Source organism: Carassius carassius, chromosome 42 (genome assembly GCF_963082965.1).
Source record: "Carassius carassius chromosome 42, fCarCar2.1, whole genome shotgun sequence".
Classification (NCBI taxonomy): domain Eukaryota; kingdom Metazoa; phylum Chordata; class Actinopteri; order Cypriniformes; family Cyprinidae; genus Carassius; species Carassius carassius.
In genome coordinates this window covers 26254994-26278913 of record NC_081796.1, presented here as the reverse complement: position 1 = coordinate 26278913, position 23920 = coordinate 26254994, and the positions used below count along the sequence as shown (strand labels likewise).

At 35.6% G+C, this 23920-nt stretch overlaps 1 protein-coding gene across 1 annotated transcript in view; it reads right to left on the bottom strand.

Moving 5' to 3' along the window:
* The window catches only part of LOC132124445 (potassium voltage-gated channel subfamily H member 2-like), a 123957-nt gene that overhangs the window by 46002 nt on the left and 54035 nt on the right, over window positions 1-23920 (bottom strand). Inside the window, exons 3-5 of the mRNA XM_059535445.1 lie at window positions 13787-13942; window positions 12374-12850; window positions 10849-11060 (exon numbers count right to left, since the gene is read on the bottom strand). Of these exons, the coding sequence (XP_059391428.1) occupies window positions 10849-11060; window positions 12374-12850; window positions 13787-13942 (845 nt within the window). The remainder of the gene's footprint in view (window positions 1-10848; window positions 11061-12373; window positions 12851-13786; window positions 13943-23920) is intronic.

Here is a 23920-nt window from a genome sequence, read left to right as displayed (position 1 = left end):
ATCACCATCACGGTGAGCCGCAAACTGAAATATGCAATAAACATTCATTTAACATTATATGTAACATACAACCCTAATAAACAAAACAGATGAGAAACCATGAGAAGAAACATAGTTATTTAAAAGATAAAAACGTCAAATTCAAACAAAATCTGAAATGCAATGCAGAGAATTCTTGGAAAGTCAGTTTATGGGTTTTCCCCGTAAATTTAACAGGTTTGTACTGTTTTACCATTAAATTCACGGCCATTTTTTTACAGTATAAAGTGGACTACTGGTAAAACTGATACAAAATTTGGACCAAAAATGATTCAGACACTTTGACCTGACCATGTTTTGCTCATAAAGTGTATAAACCGTGATAATGTGTGAAATGTTGAAGGTGCCTGTCTTATTTGACTGTGTATATACTATATATATATATATATATATATATATATATATATGAAACACACACAAGTTCCCTGCTGAAATGACACAAACAGTTTAAGATGATATGTCTGATCAGACATCATAAGCAGTTTCATGGTGTTTCTTGCTGTTCTTGATCAATAACAGCACAATCGCTCTGAAGGCACATCCAGCAGCATGATGAATCCTGAAGGATGACACGATGCCACCAAAGGCAAATAAAGCCTCAGACACGCTTCATAATGCTTGATTAATGGATCTAATAACCCTTGTAGCAAACAACCAGACGTGACGGCTGAAAATTATGAGGACGGCAAACGAACACGAGTGACAGCTCCAATAAGGCTTGGGTGGGATGTTAGTGACAAAACCAGCTTACAGTCGAGGAAGCAGGTGTGTTTCAGCGGCTCCATCAATACTGCAGCGCTCTACTCCAGGTCAGCGTGGCTAATAGAGGTCGACTCTGATAAAAAAAAAAAAACTTTAAATTGCAGTTTAAACTTGGCTTTTCATAATTATTTGTCTCTTTATTAGTCAAAATTAATAATGCAGTTATTTATGCTTTTTCATCATTATTTGTCTATTTATTAGTCAAAATTAATAATGCAGTTACTTATGCTTTTTCATCATTATTTGTCTATTTATTTGTCAAAATTATTAATGCAGTTACTTATGCTTTTTCATCATTATTTGTCTATTTATTAGTCAAAATTAATAATGCAGTTATTTATGCTTTTTTATCATTATTTGTCTATTTATTAGTCAAAATTAATAATGCAGTTATTTATGCTTTTTCATCATTATTTGTCTATTTATTATTCAAAATTAATAATGCAGTTATTTATGCTTTTTTATCATTATTTGTCTATTTATTAGTCAAAATTAATAATGCAGTTACTTATGCTTTTTCATCATTATTTGTCTATTTATTATTCAAAATTAATAATGCAGTTATTTATGCTTTTTTATCATTATTTGTCTATTTATCAGTCAAAATTAATAATGCAGTTATTTATGCTTTTTCATCATTATTTGTCTATTTATTAGTCAAAATTAATAATGCAGTTACTTATGCTTTTTCATCATTACTTGTCTATTTATTATTCAAAATAAATAATGCAGTTATTTATGCTTTTTCATCATTATTTGTCTATTTATTAGTCAAAATTAATAATGCAGTTATTTATGCTTTTTCATCATTATTTGTCTATTTATTATTCAAAATTAATAATGCAGTTATTTATGCTTTTTCATCATTATTTGTCTATTTGTTATTCAAAATTAATAATGCAGTTACTTATTCTCATCATTATTTGTCTATTTATTAGTCAAAATTAATAATGCAGTTATTTATGCTTTTTCATCATTATTTGTCTATTTATTAGCCAGAATTAATTATGCAGTTACTTATGCTTTTTCATCATTATTTGTCTATTTATTAGTCAAAATTAATAATGCAGTTACTTATGCTTTTTCATCATTATTTGTCTCTTTATTAGTCAAAATTAATAATGCAGTTACTTATGCTTTTTCATCATTATTTGTCTATTTATTAGTCAGAATTATTAATGCAGTTATTTATGCTTTTTCATCATTATTTGTCTATTTATTAGTCACAATTAATAATGCAGTTACTTATGCTTTTTCATCATTATTTGTCTATTTATTATTCAAAATTAATAATGCAGTTATTTATGCTTTTTCATCATTATTTTTCTATTTATTTGTCAAAATTATTAATGCAGTTAATTATGCTTTTTCATCATTATTTGTCTATTTATTTTTCAAAATAAATAATGCAGTTATTTATGCTTTTTCATCATTATTTGTCTATATATTATTCAAAATAAATAATGCAGTTATTTATGCTTTTTCATCATTATTTGTCTATTTATTAGTCAAAATTAATAATGCAGTTATTTATGCTTTTTCATCATTATTTGTCTATTTATTATTCAAAATTAATAATGCAGTTATTTATGCTTTTTCATCATTATTTGTCTATTTGTTATTCAAAATTAATAATGCAGTTACTTATTCTCATCATTATTTGTCTATTTATTAGTCAAAATTAATAATGCAGTTACTTATGCTTTTTCATCATTATTTGTCTATTTATTATTCAAAATTAATAATGCAGTTATTTATGCTTTTTCATCATTATTTGTCTATTTATTAGTCAAAATTAATAATGCAGTTATTTATGCTTTTTCATCATTATTTGTCTATTTATTAGTCAAAATTAATAATGCAGTTACTTATGCTTTTTCATCATTATTTGTCTATTTATTATTCAAAATAAATAATGCAGTTATTTATGCTTTTTCATCATTATTTGTCTATATATTATTCAAAATAAATAATGCAGTTATTTATGCTTTTTCATCATTATTTGTCTATTTATTATTCAAAATTAATAATGCAGTTATTTATGCTTTTTCATCATTATTTGTCTATTTATTAGTCAAATTTAATTTGTGTTTTAAACATTTTAAATTTCAATGTTTGTTTTTGTAACTATTTTGCTATTCATTAGTGAAAAATAATAAATGTAATTATTTATGCTGTTTTTACATTATTTGCCTATTTATTCAATCAATCAATCAATCAACATTTATTTGTATAGCGCTTTACAACAACCGTCAGGTATCCAAAGTGCTTCACATCATAGAATACAATAAACATCATATCATACAATAAATACATATAACAAAAAGAAAACGGCAAGAGGGAAATTGTGTCACCACTACTATGTATTAAAAGCCATCCTAAACAGGTGGGTTTTAAGTTTAGACCTAAAAAGAGTTTCATCTGCAGTTGTACGGATATCAGGGGGTAACTTGTTCCAAAGTCTTGGGGCAGCAACTGCAAACGCCTGATCACCCCAACGCTTGTACTTTGACCTTGGGACTTCTAAAACCAGTTGATTTGAAGACCGTAACGACCGGCTGTGCTCACGCAGGGTTAAAATCTCACTTATGTACTCCGGTGCTCGGCCATTTAGGGCCTTAAAAACGAACAACAAAATCTTAAAATCTATTCTAAACTGTACTGGAAGCCAGTGTAAGGAATAGAGGACAGGAGTAATGTGTACACGCTTAGGTGTATTTGTTAAAAACCGAGCGGCAGCATTTTGCACAAGTTGAAGTCGTGCAATAGAGCCTTGACTTAAACCTACGTAGAGAGCATTACAATAATCCAACCTCAAACTAATAAAAGCATGAATCACCTTTTCTAGATCATGCCTATTAAGAAAAGGCTTAACTTTAGCTAGAAGACGAAGCTGAAAAAAACTCATTTTGACAATATTGCTGATTTGCTTGTCAAATTTCATGTCGCAATCAAAAGTAACCCCTAAATTTCTGACAGCAGGCTTAAGGTATGGAGCCAAAGCCCCCAAACTCACCGCTGAACCGTTTGGGTTGCCGAAGATGATACACTCCGTTTTTTCATTATTTAAACTAAGAAAATTTTGTGACAACCACTTCCTAATATCATCGATACAACTAAGTAGGGAGTCTAGTGCGACATTATCATTCGGTTTTAAAGGCAAATAAATCTGCAAGTCATCAGCATAACAGTGAAAGGATAGATTGTGCTTTCCTATAATACTCCCTAACGGCAACATATATATATGAAAACAAGATTGGGCCAAGAATTGAACCCTGGGGTACCCCACAAGAAAGAGGAGCAGCCGACGAGGAGCATTCACCAATCATAACAGAGAAGCTCCTATCTGCTAAATAGGAGCCAAACCACTGAACTTGATTTATTAGTCAAAAGGAATAATAATAATAATAATAATAATAATATTTTTTGTCCTATTTATGTCAAAACTAATAAAATATTTTAAGATTATTTTCTTCTCTCTAATTGCCTATTTATTTATTTATTTTTAAGATTTTTCACTCAAGAATTGTCATCTTTTACTCCTGCTCATGTCATCCCATGTCAACTAATGTAATTTCTTCTGAGGAACAGAAAAATATATTTTTAAAAATGTCAGTGTTTTTGTCCACCTTCTTCCAAACATCTTTGTGTTCTGCAAACAGAATAGAGTCACACAGGTGTTGAACATGAGAAATACACTTTTGGGTGCACTAACATGATCTCACATACTGTAGATAGTGCTGATAGAGAACCCCCACACCTGTTTATTTTCCAGCAACTCTATTTGTGTTTTGTGTAGAATCACATACAGTGGCTGAAGCCCCAGCGGGCGAGACCTGCAGCCGTTCACAGACATCATGAGCGATGGAAGAGAATACAGGCCAGCAGCCGTATCATGATTTATTACTCCAACTACAAATGCTGTTTGTGCATAACTGAGAATAATGGCATCATGTTCCTCCGAAGGCACCTACTACCTGCTTCTACATACGTGAAGACAAAAATATGTGGCGAGTGAAATGAGGAAATGATTCTTGTGTGTGTTACACCAGCCTGACAGAGCCGCAATATTGTATTTGTTTTATTTGGAGCAGAACTCTGTACGCCAGGGAACTCAGCATGTGCTGAATGTGCAGAATTAATGGGAAAACATAATGTAATATTATCAATAATGTGTAAAATGCTTGCATATGGAAAATAGAGTGCTTCTGTCAGTGTGACTGCTCCCCTGTGCAGCAGACATGCGCTTTCATGACCCATGCACGTATGATAAAATAAAATAAAATAAAATAAAATAAAATAAAATAAAATAAAATAAAATAAAATAAAATAAAATAAAATAAAATTAAATTAAATTAAATTAAATTAAATTAAATTAAAAAATATATAAAATAAAATAAAATAAAATAAAATAAAATAAAATAAAATAAAATAAAATAAAATAAAATAAAATAAAATAAAATAAAATAAAATAAAATCACAGTTTGGCTAGTTTGAATGCTATGTGCTTTGGTGTCTTCACAATTGTCTTACAATCTGTTGAGATGACACTGATAACATACAGTCAGACAGAAAGCCAAGCCATGTGTGTATTTGGCCGAGGAGAGGCGGTTCCCCGTACGGCCGTGAAACAGATCGCTTTCGAGCACCTTCTTCATCTGTACGAGCCTCAAAATGGGCAGACGATCCAACTGGAGTGTCTCAATCCTAAAGTTCAGTCTCGCTGCTCGATGTGTGTGAGTTTATTCCCACTGAGGCAGACGAAAACAATGAAACATGGCTCTCAAACATTTTAGACATCAGCCGCTGCCAGATATGAGATTCTGTCTTGAGCTTTTGAATCAGATTTTCTTTGTTAATTATAATTCGTGTTGTTCTGTTTTAACTAAAACACTGTCTTAGTTGATTTACTTGAACAGTGTTTTAAACTAAATATTGTGAGGAAAATATACCATAATTGTCCTCATTTTCAGTACCGTGTAACAGGAATGACCCTGTTTTAAATGCACAAACACACATCCTGTGTTTCTCATCCCGAAGCCCTGAAGCACTCAGGTCCGAGTCAAGGTTTTGGCACATGAGAGATGAGGACGGTACGAGTTCGGATCAATGCAGTGCAAAACAGCGCCTATTTCAATTACATCCCATAATGAGCCGCCCCCCACCTCCACACCCGTCCCATCAAGATTAATGGCCCCTGCGCGGCCAAAATGGGTCACCTGTGACGGGGAGAGGCTTCAGGTGGAGCGGGTCAGGTGACACAAACCACACTCATTCAGAAAGATATTAATATATTCAAATGAAGACGCATAGCTTTAACATTCTCCAGCAGCTCTTCACATCACACACACACACACACACACACACACACACACTGACTCAGCACTAACACACACCAGCCGCAGGATTATGATTCATGATATTATATCTGCTCGCATCTCTGCAAATAACACATTTTAATAATCAAATCAGAGGGTTTTAAAATGCACAGCTGGCTGTTGACACAATAAATATGTTGCCCTCATAATATTTGTGAAGATTTTATTTTTATCATCTGTATGGACCCAACAGCATGCATATATATATATATATATATATATATATATAGACACACACTTATATACAACTATAAGTGGACAGTCAGTAATTCTGGATGATGGATAAATAAATAAATTAATAAATAAAAGTATAATTATTTGCAACAAAAATTACTAATATTATAAGATATTATAAGTAGACCTCCAAAAATAAGTACATAAAAAAAATACACATATTTCTCCATTAGACACTGCAATTTTTACCCCTTGTGAGGTCCATTTATAATGCACCTTAAATTCTTTTGCATTATAAATTTAAGATGATTTTTCAAGACTTTTCCACGTTTGACTTGTATCTGCTGTTCTACTAGCAGACTGTTTGCTCTTTACCACCTCACTGTGACTAAACACAGCCATTCGGAATGAGTCGTTTTTCACTTTAGTTTTAATAAACGCTCTTCACAAGAGCACGTTTGAGTTCTGAAGGTTACATATGGGGGCAGTTTACAGCCTGACATGTGGTGTGTGTTACCAGTGATGCTCTGATCTCTGAGAGGCCAATGAAAGAGAATGCATGACATTAATCATTGATTATTGATGAGTGTTGCATTTCCTCGGTCTAGATTAATTATCAAACCCTGTTCAGAGGACAGACTGAAGAGTATCTGATGCACATTTAATCAAAGACACACGGCTTCTGAACAGAAAGAATGATTTACTTGTGCAGTAAGAGGACACCGCTATCAGAAAAAGAGTATTTAAGGACACACACACACAGGTGGTGATATTTAACCTGTTAACTGCCACTGGGCCCCTCGGTGGGACGCCTACGTTTACTTCACTATATTACAATTAAATCCTAATCTAATCATGGCAAACTATATATCGTTGGAAAGGTCTAAGACTCCTAAATAGATATTTTACCAATAAAATAAATGAATGTTAAAAATTATGAATGAAAAGTAATAGAATAATTTATGGCAAGAGTGCACCCCAAAAACCTACATCATAACAGGAGTTTTGACCTTTGTTTAAAAAAAAGTCTTCTTTGTTCCCTTTTTCTCTGTCACACTTTAGAAATCATCAGAAACGATATATCACTTGAAAACTTAAAATCTCAAAATTCATCCTTTGAAACCCATTTTAAATTCAAACATTGCATTATCATGAAAATTGTACATCGAAATCAAATTTGTTTTTTTTTTACTATCATTACCCTAATTTAGAGTAAATATGAAGTCAAATCGGACTCTTTACTTTCTTCATTCATAGTCTTATTGTGAATGAATACTTAGAAAGTTTTAAGAGAAAAGCAGAAATGTTTGTCCATGTAACATGCATGTAGTTTAATACATCATCCGTGGTGTGTGCTCCTGATTTGTGAATGCGTGTGTGTGTTTGTGTGTATGTGTGTGTGTGTGTGTGTGTGTGCGCTCTTGTTTTTGTGTCATATCAGGACACAACTCTGTATAATGACATGGGTATGACACAGGTATTACAAGGAGAGAGTGACTTATGAGGACATAACCCATGTCCCCATTTTTCAAAACAATTATAAATCATACAGAATGAGTTTTTTTGAGAAAGTAAAAATGCACAAAGTTTCCTGTGAGGGTTAGGGTTAGGTGTAGGGTTGGTGTAGGGCCATAGAATATACAGTTTGTACAGTATAAAAACCATTACACCTATGGGATGAACACACTTTTCACAAAAACAAACATGTGTGTGTGTGTGTGGGTGTGTGTGTTTTTGTGATGGTTTGTATGCAACTAAATATAGCACAACATGAATTAAACACACAGCTGCAGTGTCAAAGATAAAAACCATGACCCACCTACAGTACCAGACAAAAAGTTTGAAATAATTATGATTTTTTAAAATGTTTTTGAAAGAAGTTCACTATGTAACTCACTAAGGCTACATTTATTTAACAAGACAAATATTATTCCTTCATTAGCATCATTACTTCAGTGTCACATGATCCTTCAGGAATCACTGATTTGATGCTCAAGAAACATTACTGATTATTATCAATGCTGAAATAGATTTTTTTTTTTGTGGAGTAATGATGCACATTTAATTTAGTTTGCATCACAGTTATTAATTACTTTTTTTTTTTTTTTTTTTTTTACAGTATATTCAAATGGAACATTTATTTTACATTTAAATAATATTCTCATTTTTAACTGTATTTTTGATCTGCCTGAGCAGAAGAGACTTCTTTCAAAAGCATCAAAACTCTTAATTATTCCAAACATTTAACCAGTCGTGCAAATCATTTCTTGCCCATGTAAACACACACACACACATGCATCTTACAAAGACTCACTGTGGCAATCAATAGTGAATTCTTCCTTAAATCCTGCTGTGGACAAATTAGAAACAGCTGCATTATGGCTGATCTGAGATCATGTTAGTGTGCAGTGGTGAACAGGATCTGATTAGAGCTCATCATATTACGCTAATTAAAGTAATCGCATCATCTGCATCACCAGGATAACACAAGAGCATTTCGGATGATAACAGTCAGACCCAAACTGATGCTCACTAATCTAATCCACAGTTACATATTCAATGCAAGATGTTAAAGGATAAAATACACTCTCAGATAGAGAAATTTTTATGGAATAAAAATAATAATAAAACATTTCGTAAAATTAATTAACTTTATTATTATTATTATTAAATATATGCATACAATTAATTAACTTAGTTTAGAAACTTTGTAGTTAAAGTAACATATGTATGTATGTATAAATTAACAAATCGTTAAAATTAGTCAACAAATAATAAAAAAAAACTTGCATTAAAATAATATGTATATTTTTTTAAGATTTAATTCTTTCTTAAATTTAGACACTTTGCAGTTCAAACAACACCTTTTTGTATGGAAGAATTAATTTAAATTATTTTTTAAAAAAGAATAACAAAAATATACATAAAATAAATTTTATATATATATATTTTTTTTTTCTTCTCAATTTAGACACTTTGCATTTCAAGTACAGAATTTTGCATGGACAAATTAATTCGTTTCTAAAATTAGTTAAAAATATTTAAGAAAATTATGCAGCATAATTAATTAATTAAAAACATTTACTTAGTTTTACAGTTTTGTATTATTATTTTGATTTAGACACTTATAATAACATATAAAATGTTAAAATAACATATTCTTTTTTATATAGGAATTAATTAACAAATAATAAAAAAAAATTGAAAAATATTTCAATAAATATAAAATTTAATTTAAATGAAATATGTTAATTATTTTATTAATTAAGACACTTTGCAGTTGAAATACCTCATTTTTGCAAGGAAGAGTTAATAAACAAATAATAAAATTAGTTAAAAATAATTAACACAAATATGTAGAAAAAGGGTTGGGTTCCCAGAGGATGTCCAATGTCCATCTGCCAAATGCAGAAAAGCACATATAAATGCATTTATGCAATGCTTAGTTTTTCTAAATTAATTCTAGTCTTGAAGCTGATAGGAACTGACTTTTCCTACACTCTAAAAAATAATGCTTCACTGGTGATTAAAAATGCTCTAGAATAGTGCTTTTTTTAACCATGGGGCTTCAAGACTATTTCTGTATTTATTCATGTGAATCTATGTGTTTAAAATCAGATGAACAAGTATTAAAATACGTTTTCTGTAGAAACAGGATTCCCACAGTCTCGTAAAACCTTGATTTGTGAGGAACACAGCTCATTTTTATTGAATTTTTATTTTTATTTTACATAAACTGTGCCCATAGTTAAAAATAAGTTTTGAAGACCAGACTACCAAAGGCTTAGGGGTTCTTTTAATATTGCTGTGAACGATGGAGTCAGAAAGGTTGAGAATCACTGCTATAGACGTCACATACATTCTCCATCATCTGTATGTGAATTAATTGTGTTTGGCATCACTGACGTCAAACTGGGTGATGCAACACATTTGAATCAAATGTGTTTCTTTAAACAAAGTTTTTAATGACTTCAGAAGACATGTGAAGTATTGTTAGTGGACTTCTATGTTTTGCATTCAACTTGGGTTCATTAATAATATTTCACCCAACATCTCATTTTGTGTCCAGTGAAAAAAGAGGTTGGTCCAGTGGTTCAAAACATCACGAGTGAGACATTTCCAGGTGAAATATTCCTTCTGAAACATAACTTTTCAAGAGTGCATGTTTTCAAAGTCAGTCCGTGTCACTTTCTTAAGACTTTATTGTCACGTCCCTATAACTTTGAGCGAGCAAATAAAAAAAAACCACGATTTCAGAATCTCAGCTTTGCCAGATAAAGCACATTACATCAGACCAACATCAACTGCTTCCTTCAAAAACCGTCTTTAAGTAAAAGTGTGGCACTAAAGTCTAACGTTGATGTTTTTCCCGCCATCAGAGACGTTAAACTGTGAATCATATCGTTTCGAGCAGAGGGACAAACAGTTCAATTCACATTACTTTACAAATGCTTTCTTGAGTTCGAGCCAAAGCTGAAGGGTGGAAGCGTCTTACCTGAGTGACCTTCTCTGTCACGTTGTGCGTGCGGTCAATGAGTTTGCAGGGAGCGATGATGTCCATATCTCCGGCCGGGAGGGCGATGAGAGGGTCTGGTTTAAAGTCCACAAAGTTGAGCGTGATCTGTGGGATTTTACTGATGGCATGGTAACGCATCAGATCCGAATCAGAGGTAGAGTTCAGGATGCTGGACTTGTTGTTCATGGCACCTGCATGAGGAAAGGTTGTTGAAAATCTTCTGTTTGCTCTGAAACCCTTTAGACATTTACAGTACGAGTTAGCAAATCATATCTGTACATTAGGATTTTTTTTATGTTTCTTCTGTATAGAAGTCTCTTATACTATATATTATATTTATATGTATTAATATTTCAAATTAGCTTAAATATTTATATTGCCAGTTTTCTGTTTTATGTGCTTTAGTTGTTTTTTATTTAATTTAGCTTTAATTTATATTTCAGATTTTATTTTTGTAATTTTACTATTTTTACATTATTGTATTTCAGCTTCTTTAGTAATTTGTTTTTGTTAACAATAACAACACTACTGTTTGGTTCACCAAGGCGTTTTGTTCATTTATTTGATCAAAAATACAGTAAAATTTAGAAATATTTTTAGAATTTAAAACAGCTGTTTTCTATGTGAATATCTCTTAAAACATAATTTATTTCTGTGATGCGCAGCTGAATTTTCAGCAGCATTACTCCAGTCTTCAGTGTCACAAGATCTGTACATTTGGGATTGGTAGGAATTGTTTATTGTTTCTTCTGTAAAGAAGTCTCTAATGCCATATATTATATCATATTAGTATGTATTAATATTTCAGATTAGCTTAAATATTTATATTTTCAGTTTTCCTTATTTTAGTTAAAGTTTTTGAATTTTTTATGTGCTTTAGTCATTAGTTTTTGTTTTGTTTTATTAGCTTTAATTTATATTTCAGATTTTATTTTTGTAATTTTACTATCTCAAATGTATAAAATTTCAGTTTGTTGCATATGCAACATTTTAATTTATTAAAGATTTTTTTACATTATTTTATTTCAGCTTTATTTTACCAAGGCAACCATTTTTAATAGTTTGTTTTTGTTAACAATAACAACACTACTGTTTTGTTCACCAAGGCGTCATTCATTTGATCAAAAATACAGTAAAATTTTGAAATATTTTTTTGAATTCAAAACAGCTGTTTTCTGTGTGGATCTCTGTTTAAATGTAATTTATTTCTGTGATGCACATCTGATATTTTCAGCATCATTCCTCCAGTCTTCAGTGTCACATGATCTTCAGAAATCATTCTAATGTGCTCAAGAAACATTTCTGATTATTATCAATGGTAAACACAGTTGTGCTGCCTAATATTTTTGTGGAAGCTGTTACATTTTATTTTTCAGGATTCACAGATGAATAGAAGCAGCATTTATTTGAAACAGAAATCTTTTGTAACATTTTAAGTGTCACTTTTGATTAACTGAATGCACCCTTCTGCAGTAAAAGAAATATTTCTGGTCAGTTTTCTCACTTGTGCTGCCGCTGGTGGGTCGAGCACGGTGCTTTCGGTCCCATTCGGGCCGCATGGCCTCGATATCGTCCACCGAAGATGCGCGGCGCATGCTGTGAAAGCTCTCGCGCGAGCGGCTGTTGGTCAGGCTGCTGCTGGACACCGAGGCGTCCGGATTGAGCCGCTGTGGTCGAGGAGAGGAGTGTCCCAGGGGCAGTGCAGCGGGGTGTGGGGGGGCCGGAGAAGGGGACGAGGGGTCACTGCTCAGGAGATTGCACTGGTCTTTGGGCAGCAGCGAGGACGGTGTGGTCAGACGAGACGGCTCGTGTTCAGACAGAGACAGCAGCTCGCCCAGAGCCAGGGATTCGTGGCTTCGTGGAAGAGAGCTGCTGGAGAAACACGCTCCACGTCCGGACTCTGGATCCTCCCGCAGAAAAGATTTACTGTTATTCCTGGAGTTCAGGAGCGGCAGACGTAAACGGACACCACAAGCTCGATCTAAGACAAGCACAGAGAGAAAATGTCAAAATTCAACTTTTTTTTTTTTTTGTACCACAAAGCATCATCATTTGGCTCAATGGGCGGTTTCCACCATGCAAATTTAATGGGCAGGTTTTGCTACTGTGACTTTAAATTGTAAATGATCTAACAATATATACTCAAAAAATAATTAGGGATGGACAGATTTTTTCCAGAACAAGGCCGATACCCATACTTTTATTTTTGATACTTGCCGATACATGTGTATTCATTGCATTTGTCATTTAAAAAAATACTAGTAACAGAAACCAAAAAAAGAAGAAAAGAATAGTGTAAGTTGTCTTTGCTCATTTAGCAAATAGTTATATCCTTCAGTCATTTCACACTTAATTATGGCTGTTAAAATGTATTGGCATAAACTTTTGCTGCATTCAGTGTTCGTTTTATTCCTCTATTGTATTTCATACATACATACATATATATATATATATATATATATATATATATATATATATATATATATATAGTTAATTTCCAAATTTTCAATGTAAAACGATTTTAAAATGGAAGGGAAAAAATAGATACATACATACATTCAATTATTATTTCCATGACGATTAAATTCCAAATTTCCATATTTAAACACAGATTAAATATTCTTTAATACGTGCGACTAAAATTGCTCAAAAACACAAAACTACCACTATATAGAGTAACACATAATTATAAATTGAATTCAGTAATTCGTTTCTAATTACAGTTATGATATTCAATGAAATGTCCATGTTTTCCATAACTAAAACAATTATATTTTCTGATTATTTTTTTATTAATTTAATTTTTTATTTATTTTTGTAATAATGTGTGCCTATTTAGGTACATATGAATGTAATGACTGTAATAAGTAAAGAGGCTGCATTGTTTCCTGAAAAGGAAGAGGACACATTGACGTACTTGAATGGCGCCACAGCAGAGGCAGCTTATGATTGAGATCCTGCGGTTCATACACTTTATCGTCTGGCATGACCTCGAAGTTCAGAATAAACATGATCACCACGCCATCTTCATTCTTGACAGGAACCACGTCCACCAAACACAGGAAACACACACCTGTGAGAGAAAACAGCAGGCGGCCGTTAGACGCTTACACATACAGTATTAATTTGTTCACATTGTGCATCTATTAAAAAGCATAACTGTCAACAACCCATTTTTTTATTGCAGCGAATTCATAATAACCTAATTTATTGACCTACATAGAGAGATATTTACTTATTAGTCTTTATGCATCTTTCTAAATCACAAATACAAAGTACTGTGAAATGTAAAATATAACTTAAATAAATAAAAATTAATCTGAAAAACTACATACATAATTACGTAAAAGTATTAATTATTATTATTATTATCATCATACTTAATAATAATAATAATAATAATAATAAAACATTTAACAAATAAGATAAAATAAAAATACAAATAAAATTGACAGTCAAAAACCAGGGATTATTATGTGGACAAACTAAAGTTTTACTAAATAAATATTAATGTGAAAACTATATATATATATATATATATATATATATATATATATATATATATATAAAAATATAAATATAAATATATATATATATGTATATATATATATATATATATATATATATATATATATATATATATATATATATATATATAATTAAATACAATTATTAATTATTATTATTATTATTATTATTAATACATTTAACAAATAGAAAATTATAAAATAAAATAAAATGTGAAAAACTACATATAGAAATACATAAAGTTATTCATTATTATTATGATTAATAATAATAATAATAAATACATTTAACAAATAAAATAAAATAAAATAAAATAAAATAAAATAAAATAAAATAAAATAAAATAAAATAAAATAAAATAAAATAAAATAAAATAAAATATCAATGTAAAACTAAAACTGACAGTCAAAAAAAATTAAAATACAACATATCACTCTTGTGGATAAGTTAAGTGATCAACTATCACTTCCCAGCAAAATTAAACCTAATTAAAAAATCTCTGTGTCCGTGTGTGTGTGGCTACAATCCGAATTTATAGACAAAAAAATAAAGAAAAATAGAACTGCATGGTTATTATTACAGAACAAAACATAACCATCATACAGTTCTGATGTTGGTCAAAATAAGAATATTCTCCCAATTACAGAATCTCTTAAACTGACTACAGCGAGCACTGAAACAGCTTCAAACAATCAGACAGCACGTCTGAGGAGTCAGATCATTACAATTATACACACAGAGCTACAAATCCTGAATGCTCAGATTCACACCACGCATGATTTCAGCTCAACTCCCTGAGACTTACCTGGATCTGAGCACACAATCAAACAGGACACACACAGAGAGCAGATTCGGCAGACACAGAGATTCTCATCCATGAACACAGAGAGACAGATTGAGACACGGATACAAAGACGCTCCTCTGTAATCCCAGCTGTGTTCGGAGCAGAGAAACCACACGGATTACAGGTCAACCAAAGCCATCTGGGAACACGTACGTGTGTGTGTGTGTGTGAGCAGGAAAACAGCACACAACTTCTTCCTCTAATCCTTTATAGTTCGTATCGTGCAGACCCAACGCAGAAAAACATTTTTAAAAGTCAGAATTATGGGTAAAATAGATAAATGCAATGCCGATTTGACTAGAAATCCCAGATGTCAAATATAAAATAGCTATTATGAAATGGTATTACAAAATGAAATCATAACTGACTTAATTCATGTTTTTAGTCATCATAAACTGTCCTCAATGCACTTTTTTCCACACCGTTGTTATTTTCAGCATCACTTTACAATAAGCTTTACAACAAGCTACATTAGTTAACACAAACATTCATTAATCTTCGTTAATATTACTCCTAACATTTTAAAATCAAAGGTTGTATCTGTTATCATTAGTTAATGCATAGTAAAATTGATTGCATTAACTAATATATACAAATGAGAGATTATTGTAAAGTGTCACTATTATACTAGTACCATTAATATACTACAATCGTTTTTATATTTTCCATTTCCATTTTCCACAAGTTTTAAAGTTTAGAGATTTTGTTCTTGCACTTTTGTCTTTATGATTGTTCTTCTTATTATTAATGTCTATGAAGTGTTTATTCATTTTATTATAGTTATTTTGTATTTTTTTGCTGATGTGAGGACACACTCCTGAAAACACATAATCCCATGTACACACACACACACACACACACACACACACACACACACACACACACACACACACACACACACAGAGAGATTAAGAGTGGTCAGGCGGAGGGATTGGACTATAATTCATTACGCTTTCGTCCACTTTAAAAGACTAATCCAATCCAAGATTCAGATGCCAAACACACACACACACACACACACACACACACACACACACACACACACACACACACACACTAACTGCATCTGTATGTGCTTATCATCTGTATGTCTGTAATCCCAACAAAGTGCTCCGAGATCCAAATCACTTCAGAAATACATAAGAGAGAAAAGATGAAAATAAAACAGATTAAAAAAGCGTATCAACGTTGAATGTGCACAAAAAATAAATAACAGAGATATGTGAATTATTAAATAAATAAATAAATACTGTACATAAATAAATAAATAAATAAAATAGTGCAAGGACATGATCTGATTAGACAAAAATTATACATCAATTAAATAATATTTCTGATTATTACAGTTTTTTTCAGACGCTAACAAGCGTTTGTCCAAACAGTTGTCACATTTCCAAAACTCTAAACACAGTTAGTAAGCATCAGTCTTTTGTGGCCATACCATTCACACATTTCATGTCGTTTTCACACAATATGCAGTCAGTGAACACATTTCCAAAATGCTTACATTTTCTTAACAGACAAGCTATACCTCCCAACAAAATTATGGATTGTTTTTGTAGTATTAATGAATGTTAACACACAACATCCCACAATAGCAAAAACAATATTCCAAACCTTAGATACAGTATAAAAAAACCTCTGCTTCTGCAGTGATATCAGTTCAAAAACAATATATCTCAGCTGATAATAAACAAACAATTGAATAATTGACATACAGCTGATTTATGTTGGGTAAATTGGGACAACCACAGCTGGTTCCAGTCTGGCTTAGACTCAGTGGCAGGGGTTATTTTTTTCTATTACTATAAAAGGAGGACTTTGAGGAGTGATGTTTTTGGAAACAGAAACAGAAAAAGACAAACACTGTAATGTCTGGACAAGGAAGAGGAAGAGCAAGAGCAAGAGCAAGGGGCCCAGGGAGAAGAGCAGGCCCCGTGAGAGATGCAGAAGGAGGTGCAGTGAGAGGAGCAGTGAGAGGAGCAATGAGAGGTGCAGGTGCAGTGAGAGATGCAGAAGGAGGTGCAGTGAGAGGTGCAGTGAGAGGAGCAGTGAGAGGAGCAATGAGAGGTGCAGGTGCAGTGAGAGATGCAGAAGGAGGTGCAGTGAGAGGAGCAGGTGCAGTGAGAGATGCAGAAGGAGGTGCAGTGAGAGGTGCAGTGAGAGGAGCAGGTGCAGTGAGAGATGCAGAAGGAGGTGCAGGGAGAGGAGCAGTGAGAGGAGCAGGTCCAGTGAGAGATGCAGAAGGAGGTGCAGTGAGAGGAGCAATGAGAGGTGCAGGTGCAGTGAGAGATGCAGAAGGAGGTGCAGTGAGAGGAGCAGTGAGAGGAGCAATGAGAGGAGCAATGAGAGGTGCAGGTGCAGTGAGAGATGCAGAAGGAGGTGCAGTGAGAGGTGCAGTGAGAGGAGCAATGAGAGGTGCAGGTGCAGTGAGAGATGCAGAAGGAGGTGCAGTGAGAGGTGCAGTGAGAGGAGCAGTGAGAGGAGCAATGAGAGGTGCAGGTGCAGTGAGAGATGCAGAAGAAGGTGCAGTGAGAGGAGCAGTGAGAGAAGCAATGAGAGGTGCAGGTCCAGTGAGAGGAGCAGTGAGAGGAGCATTGAGAGGTGCAGGTCCAGTGAGAGATGCAGAAGGAGGTGCAGTGAGAGGAGCAGTGAGAGGAGCAATGAGAGGTGCAGGTCCAGTGAGAGATGCAGAAGAAGGTGCAGTGAGAGGAGCAGTGAGAGAAGCAATGAGAGGTGCAGGTCCAGTGAGAGGAGCAGTGAGAGGAGCAGTGAGAGGAGCAATGAGAGGTGCAGGTCCAGTGAGAGATGCAGAAGGAGGTGCAGTGAGAGGAGCAGTGAGAGGAGCAATGAGAGGTGCAGGTCCAGTGAGAGGAGCAGTGAGAGGTGCAGGTGCTGTGAGAGATGCAGAAGGAGGTGCAGTGAGAGGAGCAGTGAGAGGAGCAATGAGAGGTGCAGGTGCAGTGAGAGATGCAGAAGGAGGTGCAGTGAGAGGAGCAATGAGAGGTGCAGGTGCAGTGAGAGATGCAGAAGGAGGTGCAGTGAGAGGAGCAGTGAGAGGAGCAATGAGAGGTGCAGGTGCAGTGAAAGATGCAGAAGGAGGAGCAGTGAGAGGAGCAATGAGAGGTGCAGGTGCAGTGAGAGATGCAGAAGGAGGTGCAGTGAGAGGAGCAGTGAGAGGAGCAATGAGAGGTGCAGGTCCAGTGAGAGATGCAGAAGAAGGTGCAGTGAGAGGAGCAGTGAGAGAAGCAATGAGAGGTGCAGGTCCAGTGAGAGGAGCAGTGAGAGGAGCAGTGAGAGGAGCAATGAGAGGTGCAGGTCCAGTGAGAGATGCAGAAGGAGGTGCAGTGAGAGGAGCAGTGAGAGGAGCAATGAGAGGTGCAGGTCCAGTGAGAGGAGCAGTGAGAGGTGCAGGTGCTGTGAGAGATGCAGAAGGAGGTGCAGTGAGAGGAGCAGTGAGAGGAGCAATGAGAGGTGCAGGTGCAGTGAGAGGAGCAATGAGAGGTGCAGGTCCAGTGAGAGGAGCAGTGAGAGGTGCAGGTGCAGTGAGAGATGCAGAAGGAGGTGCAGTGAGAGGTGCAGTGAGAGATGCAGAAGAAGGTGCAGTGAGAAGAGCAGTGAGAGGAGCAATGAGAGGTGCAGGTCCAGTGAGAGGAGCAGTGAGAGGAGCAGTGAGAGGAGCAATGAGAGGTGCAGGTCCAGTGAGAGGAGCAGTGAGAGGTGCAGGTGCAGTGAGAGGAGCAGTGAGAGGAGCAATGAGAGGTGCAGGTCCAGTGAGAGATGCAGAAGGAGGTGCAGTGAGAGGTGCAGTGAGAGGAGCAGTGAGAGGAGCAATGAGAGGTGCAGGTCCAGTGAGAGAGGCAAAAGGAGGTGCAGTGAGAGGAGCAATGAGAGAAGCAGTGAGAGGTGCAGGTGCAGTGAGAGGAGCAATGAGAGAAGCAGTGAGAGGAGCAGTGAGAGGAGCAATGAGAGGTGCAGGTCCAGTGAGAGATGCAGAAGGAGGTGCAGTGAGAGGAGCAGTGAGAGGAGCAATGAGAGGTGCAGGTGCAGTGAGAGATGCAGAAGGAGGTGCAGTGAGAGGAGCAGTGAGAGGAGCAATGAGAGGTGCAGGTCCAGTGAGAGGAGCAGTGAGAGGTGCAGGTGCAGTGAGAGATGCAGAAGGAGGTGCAGTGAGAGGTGCAGTGAGAGGAGCAATGAGAGGTGCAGGTCCAGTGAGAGATGCAGAAGGAGGTGCAGTGAGAGGAGAAGTGAGAGGAGCAATGAGAGGTGCAGGTGCAGTGAGAGATGCAGAAGGGGATGAAGTGAGAGGAGCAATGAGAGGTGCAGGTCCAGTGAGAGATGCAGAAGGAGGTGCAGTGAGAGGAGCAATGAGAGAAGCAGTGAGAGGAGCAGTGAGAGGAGCAATGAGAGGTGCAGGTGCAGTGAGAGATACAGAAGGAGGTGCAGTGAGAGGAGCAATGAGAGAAGCAGTGAGAGGAGCAGTGAGAGGAGCAATGAGAGGTGCAGGTCCAGTGAGAGATGCAGAAGGAGGTGCAGTGAGAGGAGCAATGAGAGAAGCAGTGAGAGGAGCAGTGAGAGGAGCAATGAGAGGTGCAGGTCCAGTGAGAGATGCAGAAGGAGGTGCAGTGAGAGGAGCAATGAGAGAAGCAGTGAGAGGAGCAGTGAGAGGAGCAATGAGAGGTGCAGGTGCAGTGAGAGATGCAGAAGGAGGTGCAGTGAGAGGTGCAGTGAGAGGAGCAGTGAGAGGAGCAATGAGAGGTGCAGGTGCAGTGAGAGATGCAGAAGGAGGTGCAGTGAGAGGAGCAGGTGCAGTGAGAGATGCAGAAGGAGGTGCAGTGAGAGGTGCAGTGAGAGGAGCAGGTGCAGTGAGAGATGCAGAAGGAGGTGCAGGGAGAGGAGCAGTGAGAGGAGCAGGTCCAGTGAGAGATGCAGAAGGAGGTGCAGTGAGAGGAGCAATGAGAGGTGCAGGTGCAGTGAGAGATGCAGAAGGAGGTGCAGTGAGAGGAGCAGTGAGAGGAGCAATGAGAGGAGCAATGAGAGGTGCAGGTGCAGTGAGAGATGCAGAAGGAGGTGCAGTGAGAGGTGCAGTGAGAGGAGCAATGAGAGGTGCAGGTGCAGTGAGAGATGCAGAAGGAGGTGCAGTGAGAGGTGCAGTGAGAGGAGCAGTGAGAGGAGCAATGAGAGGTGCAGGTGCAGTGAGAGATGCAGAAGAAGGTGCAGTGAGAGGAGCAGTGAGAGAAGCAATGAGAGGTGCAGGTCCAGTGAGAGGAGCAGTGAGAGGAGCATTGAGAGGTGCAGGTCCAGTGAGAGATGCAGAAGGAGGTGCAGTGAGAGGAGCAGTGAGAGGTGCAGGTGCAGTGAGAGATGCAGAAGGAGGTGCAGTGAGAGGAGCAATGAGAGGTGCAGGTCCAGTGAGAGATGCAGAAGGAGGTGCAGGTGCAGTAAGAGGAGCAGGTGCAGGAAGAGGAGCAGGCCCAAGGAGAGGGCAAGGTAGAGGTGTAAGGATGCGTGGTGGTGGCATTCCAAGGGCTGCAAGAACAGTAGACAGTGATGAAATTCGTGCCACTATCATTGACCACGTAATCAACCACGGTCTCTCACTAAGAGAGGCTGGTGAAAGAGTGCAACCCAATTTGAGGCGGTCAACCGTTGCCTCCATTACTTGCATCTTTCAACAAACCAACAGGTAAGTAGTGCATTTTACATGGACTGTTTCTATTCTCACTTGACATGTCAATAAGGTCATACAGTAATGCATATGTTGAATTTTTTTTTCCTCTAAAAAATGCAACGTCTTCCACCCTCTGGGGGAAGAGGAAAGCTCCTCAATAATGATCAAGAGCTTGCCATTGTGGAAATGGTTGTTGCAAATAATGCAATAAAACTGCATGAAATTAAAACTAGAATTGTGGAGGACCATGAGATATTTGGCAATATAGAAAGCATCAGCCTCACAACCATTACACGGACTTTGTCCAAACACAGAGTGCGGATGAAGCAGCTCTACACTGTTCCCTTTGAGAGGAACAGTGAGAGAGTCAAGGAGCTACGACGACAATATGTCCAGGTATAGTGTATATTGCAAGTAGGTAACCTACACAGTAATAGGTTGCAGTACAGTATGGTATACAGTAATGACTTGATATACATAAACCTTGTTTCAGAGAATTATGGAATTGGAGGCCAACCAGGCCCCTCGTGAATTCATTTACATAGATGAGGCAGGATTCAATCTGTCCAAAAGGCGTCGACGTGGACGAAATATAATTGGAAAAAGGGCCACAGTTGATGTGCCAGGACAGAGAGGGGCAAACATTACCATGTGTGCAGCAATGGCAAATGCAGGATTACTCCTTCAGAGATGTCAGGTTGGACCCTATAATACCGAGCGCCTCCTTGCCTTTCTCAATGATCTCCACCAGCGCCTGGTACCAGAGCAGGATCAGGAGGGTGAAAACATGAGGACCTTTGTAGTTACCTGGGACAATGTTGCTTTCCATCATTCCCAAGCAATAACAGTATGGTTTGAAGTCCACCCAAGACTGGTAAGTCTCTTCCTTCCACCCTATTCACCTTTCCTCAACCCCATAGAGGAGTTCTTTTCTGCATGGAGGTGGAAGGTTTATGACCATCAGCCACATGACCAGATGTCCCTCCTTGAAGCCATGGATGCTGGCTGCAGGGACATCACAGTTCAAGATTGCCAAGGGTGGATCCGACATACAAAGCGGTTTTATCCCAGGTGCATCGCCTTGGATAATATTAGATGTGATGTTGACGAAAACATGTGGCCTAACCCTGAAGATCGCAGGGATTAGATAAATTAATTTTGTGCTATTTTTAGTTCCCCCCTTTTGATCTGGGCTTTTGGCTGTTTTTTCTTTTCTTTTCAGAAGAAAATTTTGTTTTTGTAAGCATTTTGTTCACTGTAAGCATTGCAATACTGTAAAATTGTTCTGTTCTATTATACTGTGTTTCTACTGTACCTCCTTCAGTAAACAATAAAGAAAAAAAAACTGATTTGCTTTTTACTAGAATGCGTTTGAATGTGAACATTACTGTACATGTGGACATGCAGGTCCCAACCAAGAAATTTAGTGTAAAAGGTGGATTGCATGTTACCTGAAACATAAAAGTCTATGCCGTTTTTCTAATAACAATAACCAGTATTTTGAAACCTGGTGTACTGTGATTGACTGCATATACTTTGTGAAGTGAAAACAAGTGTTATTCTTTGAAATAATAATTTCATTTTGAGTCAGATTTCCAGTTTTTTGGTAAAGTTAGTGTGTGCGCAGAGAAACATGTGTTCTGTTTTGAAATGGAGAGTTAGTATATATTTAACAAAATGTGTTTTTGAGAAGAAAATGATCAATTTGGACAATTGTGTTTTGTAGGTGTAAGTCTGTGTTAAGAGTTTAGAAAAATGATCTGAAGTATGGTTAAGCGCTTGTTAGCGATTGAAAAAAACTGTAATCAACTGACCTACATTACTCATCTTTATTAATCAATGAAAATGCATGTTATTAATTATTAATAAATAAATAAACTAATTATTTCATGTTAATTCATACAAAAATAATATATGTTCACTTTAACGTGTGAAATTAAAATTAACATTTTATTAACTTTTGATGAGCTAAAAAACATATTGTGGAATAGTTAATGTAAAAAAAAAGAAATATTAGCTGAAAAAAAAAAACTTTAAAGATATTTAGGAATGTTGCTTTGGCAACTAAGTAAAATCTTAATATTAGAACCAGACTCTGGGGTAAAAATCTGAAATAAAAATAAATATAATAATTACATTTAAAATGCAATATTGGATGAAAAAAAAAGTTTTAAAACAGAGTTTGGCAAAAAATACATACATACATAAATAAATACATCTAAAATGAAAACTGATAATATAAAAGATAAGCTAATTAAAAAAAAAAAAAAAATTATTTTTATTCCAGACATGAGATTACTGGAGTTTTTTTTTTTTTTTTTCAGGAGAAACATTTGAGAAGCAAGGAGACTTTAGTCTTCATTAAATATCATTGAAGAAGTGTTTTTCTGTGCAGAAACACCCGAGAAAGTAAATCTAGAGTCTCAGATCAGATCCCAACGATGAAAAAGCGATCACTGAGCATTATGTGTTTGTCAGAGGAGTCTAGAGAATAAGACCGTTCTCTCTTAATGAGGGACACAGCGCCACCTGGTGGACTTTTTTTGCATTAATGACAAGTTACATGTGCATCTTATACCTTACACATTATTCCTAATATCTTACACAATATAATAATCATAATCAGAAGTGATTACTGATTAATGATCAGCATTTGGTCAGAGAGTAAAGAGAAGAAATACGGCTCAATGATTTGAAAACACATTGTTCTAAAGAAGCACTTAAAAAAATTGAAAAGAGCAAAATAAAGAGGACACATTTTTTAAATTAAAATAAATTGAATAATAGCATTATTAAATGAAATTTTAAATTAAATATTCAATGAAAATTTCTTTTTTAAGACTTAGATATTTAGAAATGTTGCCTTTTTAACCAACTAAAATCTTAAAGTATACCCAAGACTCTGGGGTAAATAAATAAATAACTTTAAATAAATAACAAATAATTAAATTTAAAATAAAATACTGAATGAAAAAAGTTGAACACTAGAGAGCAGAAGAGCATCAGA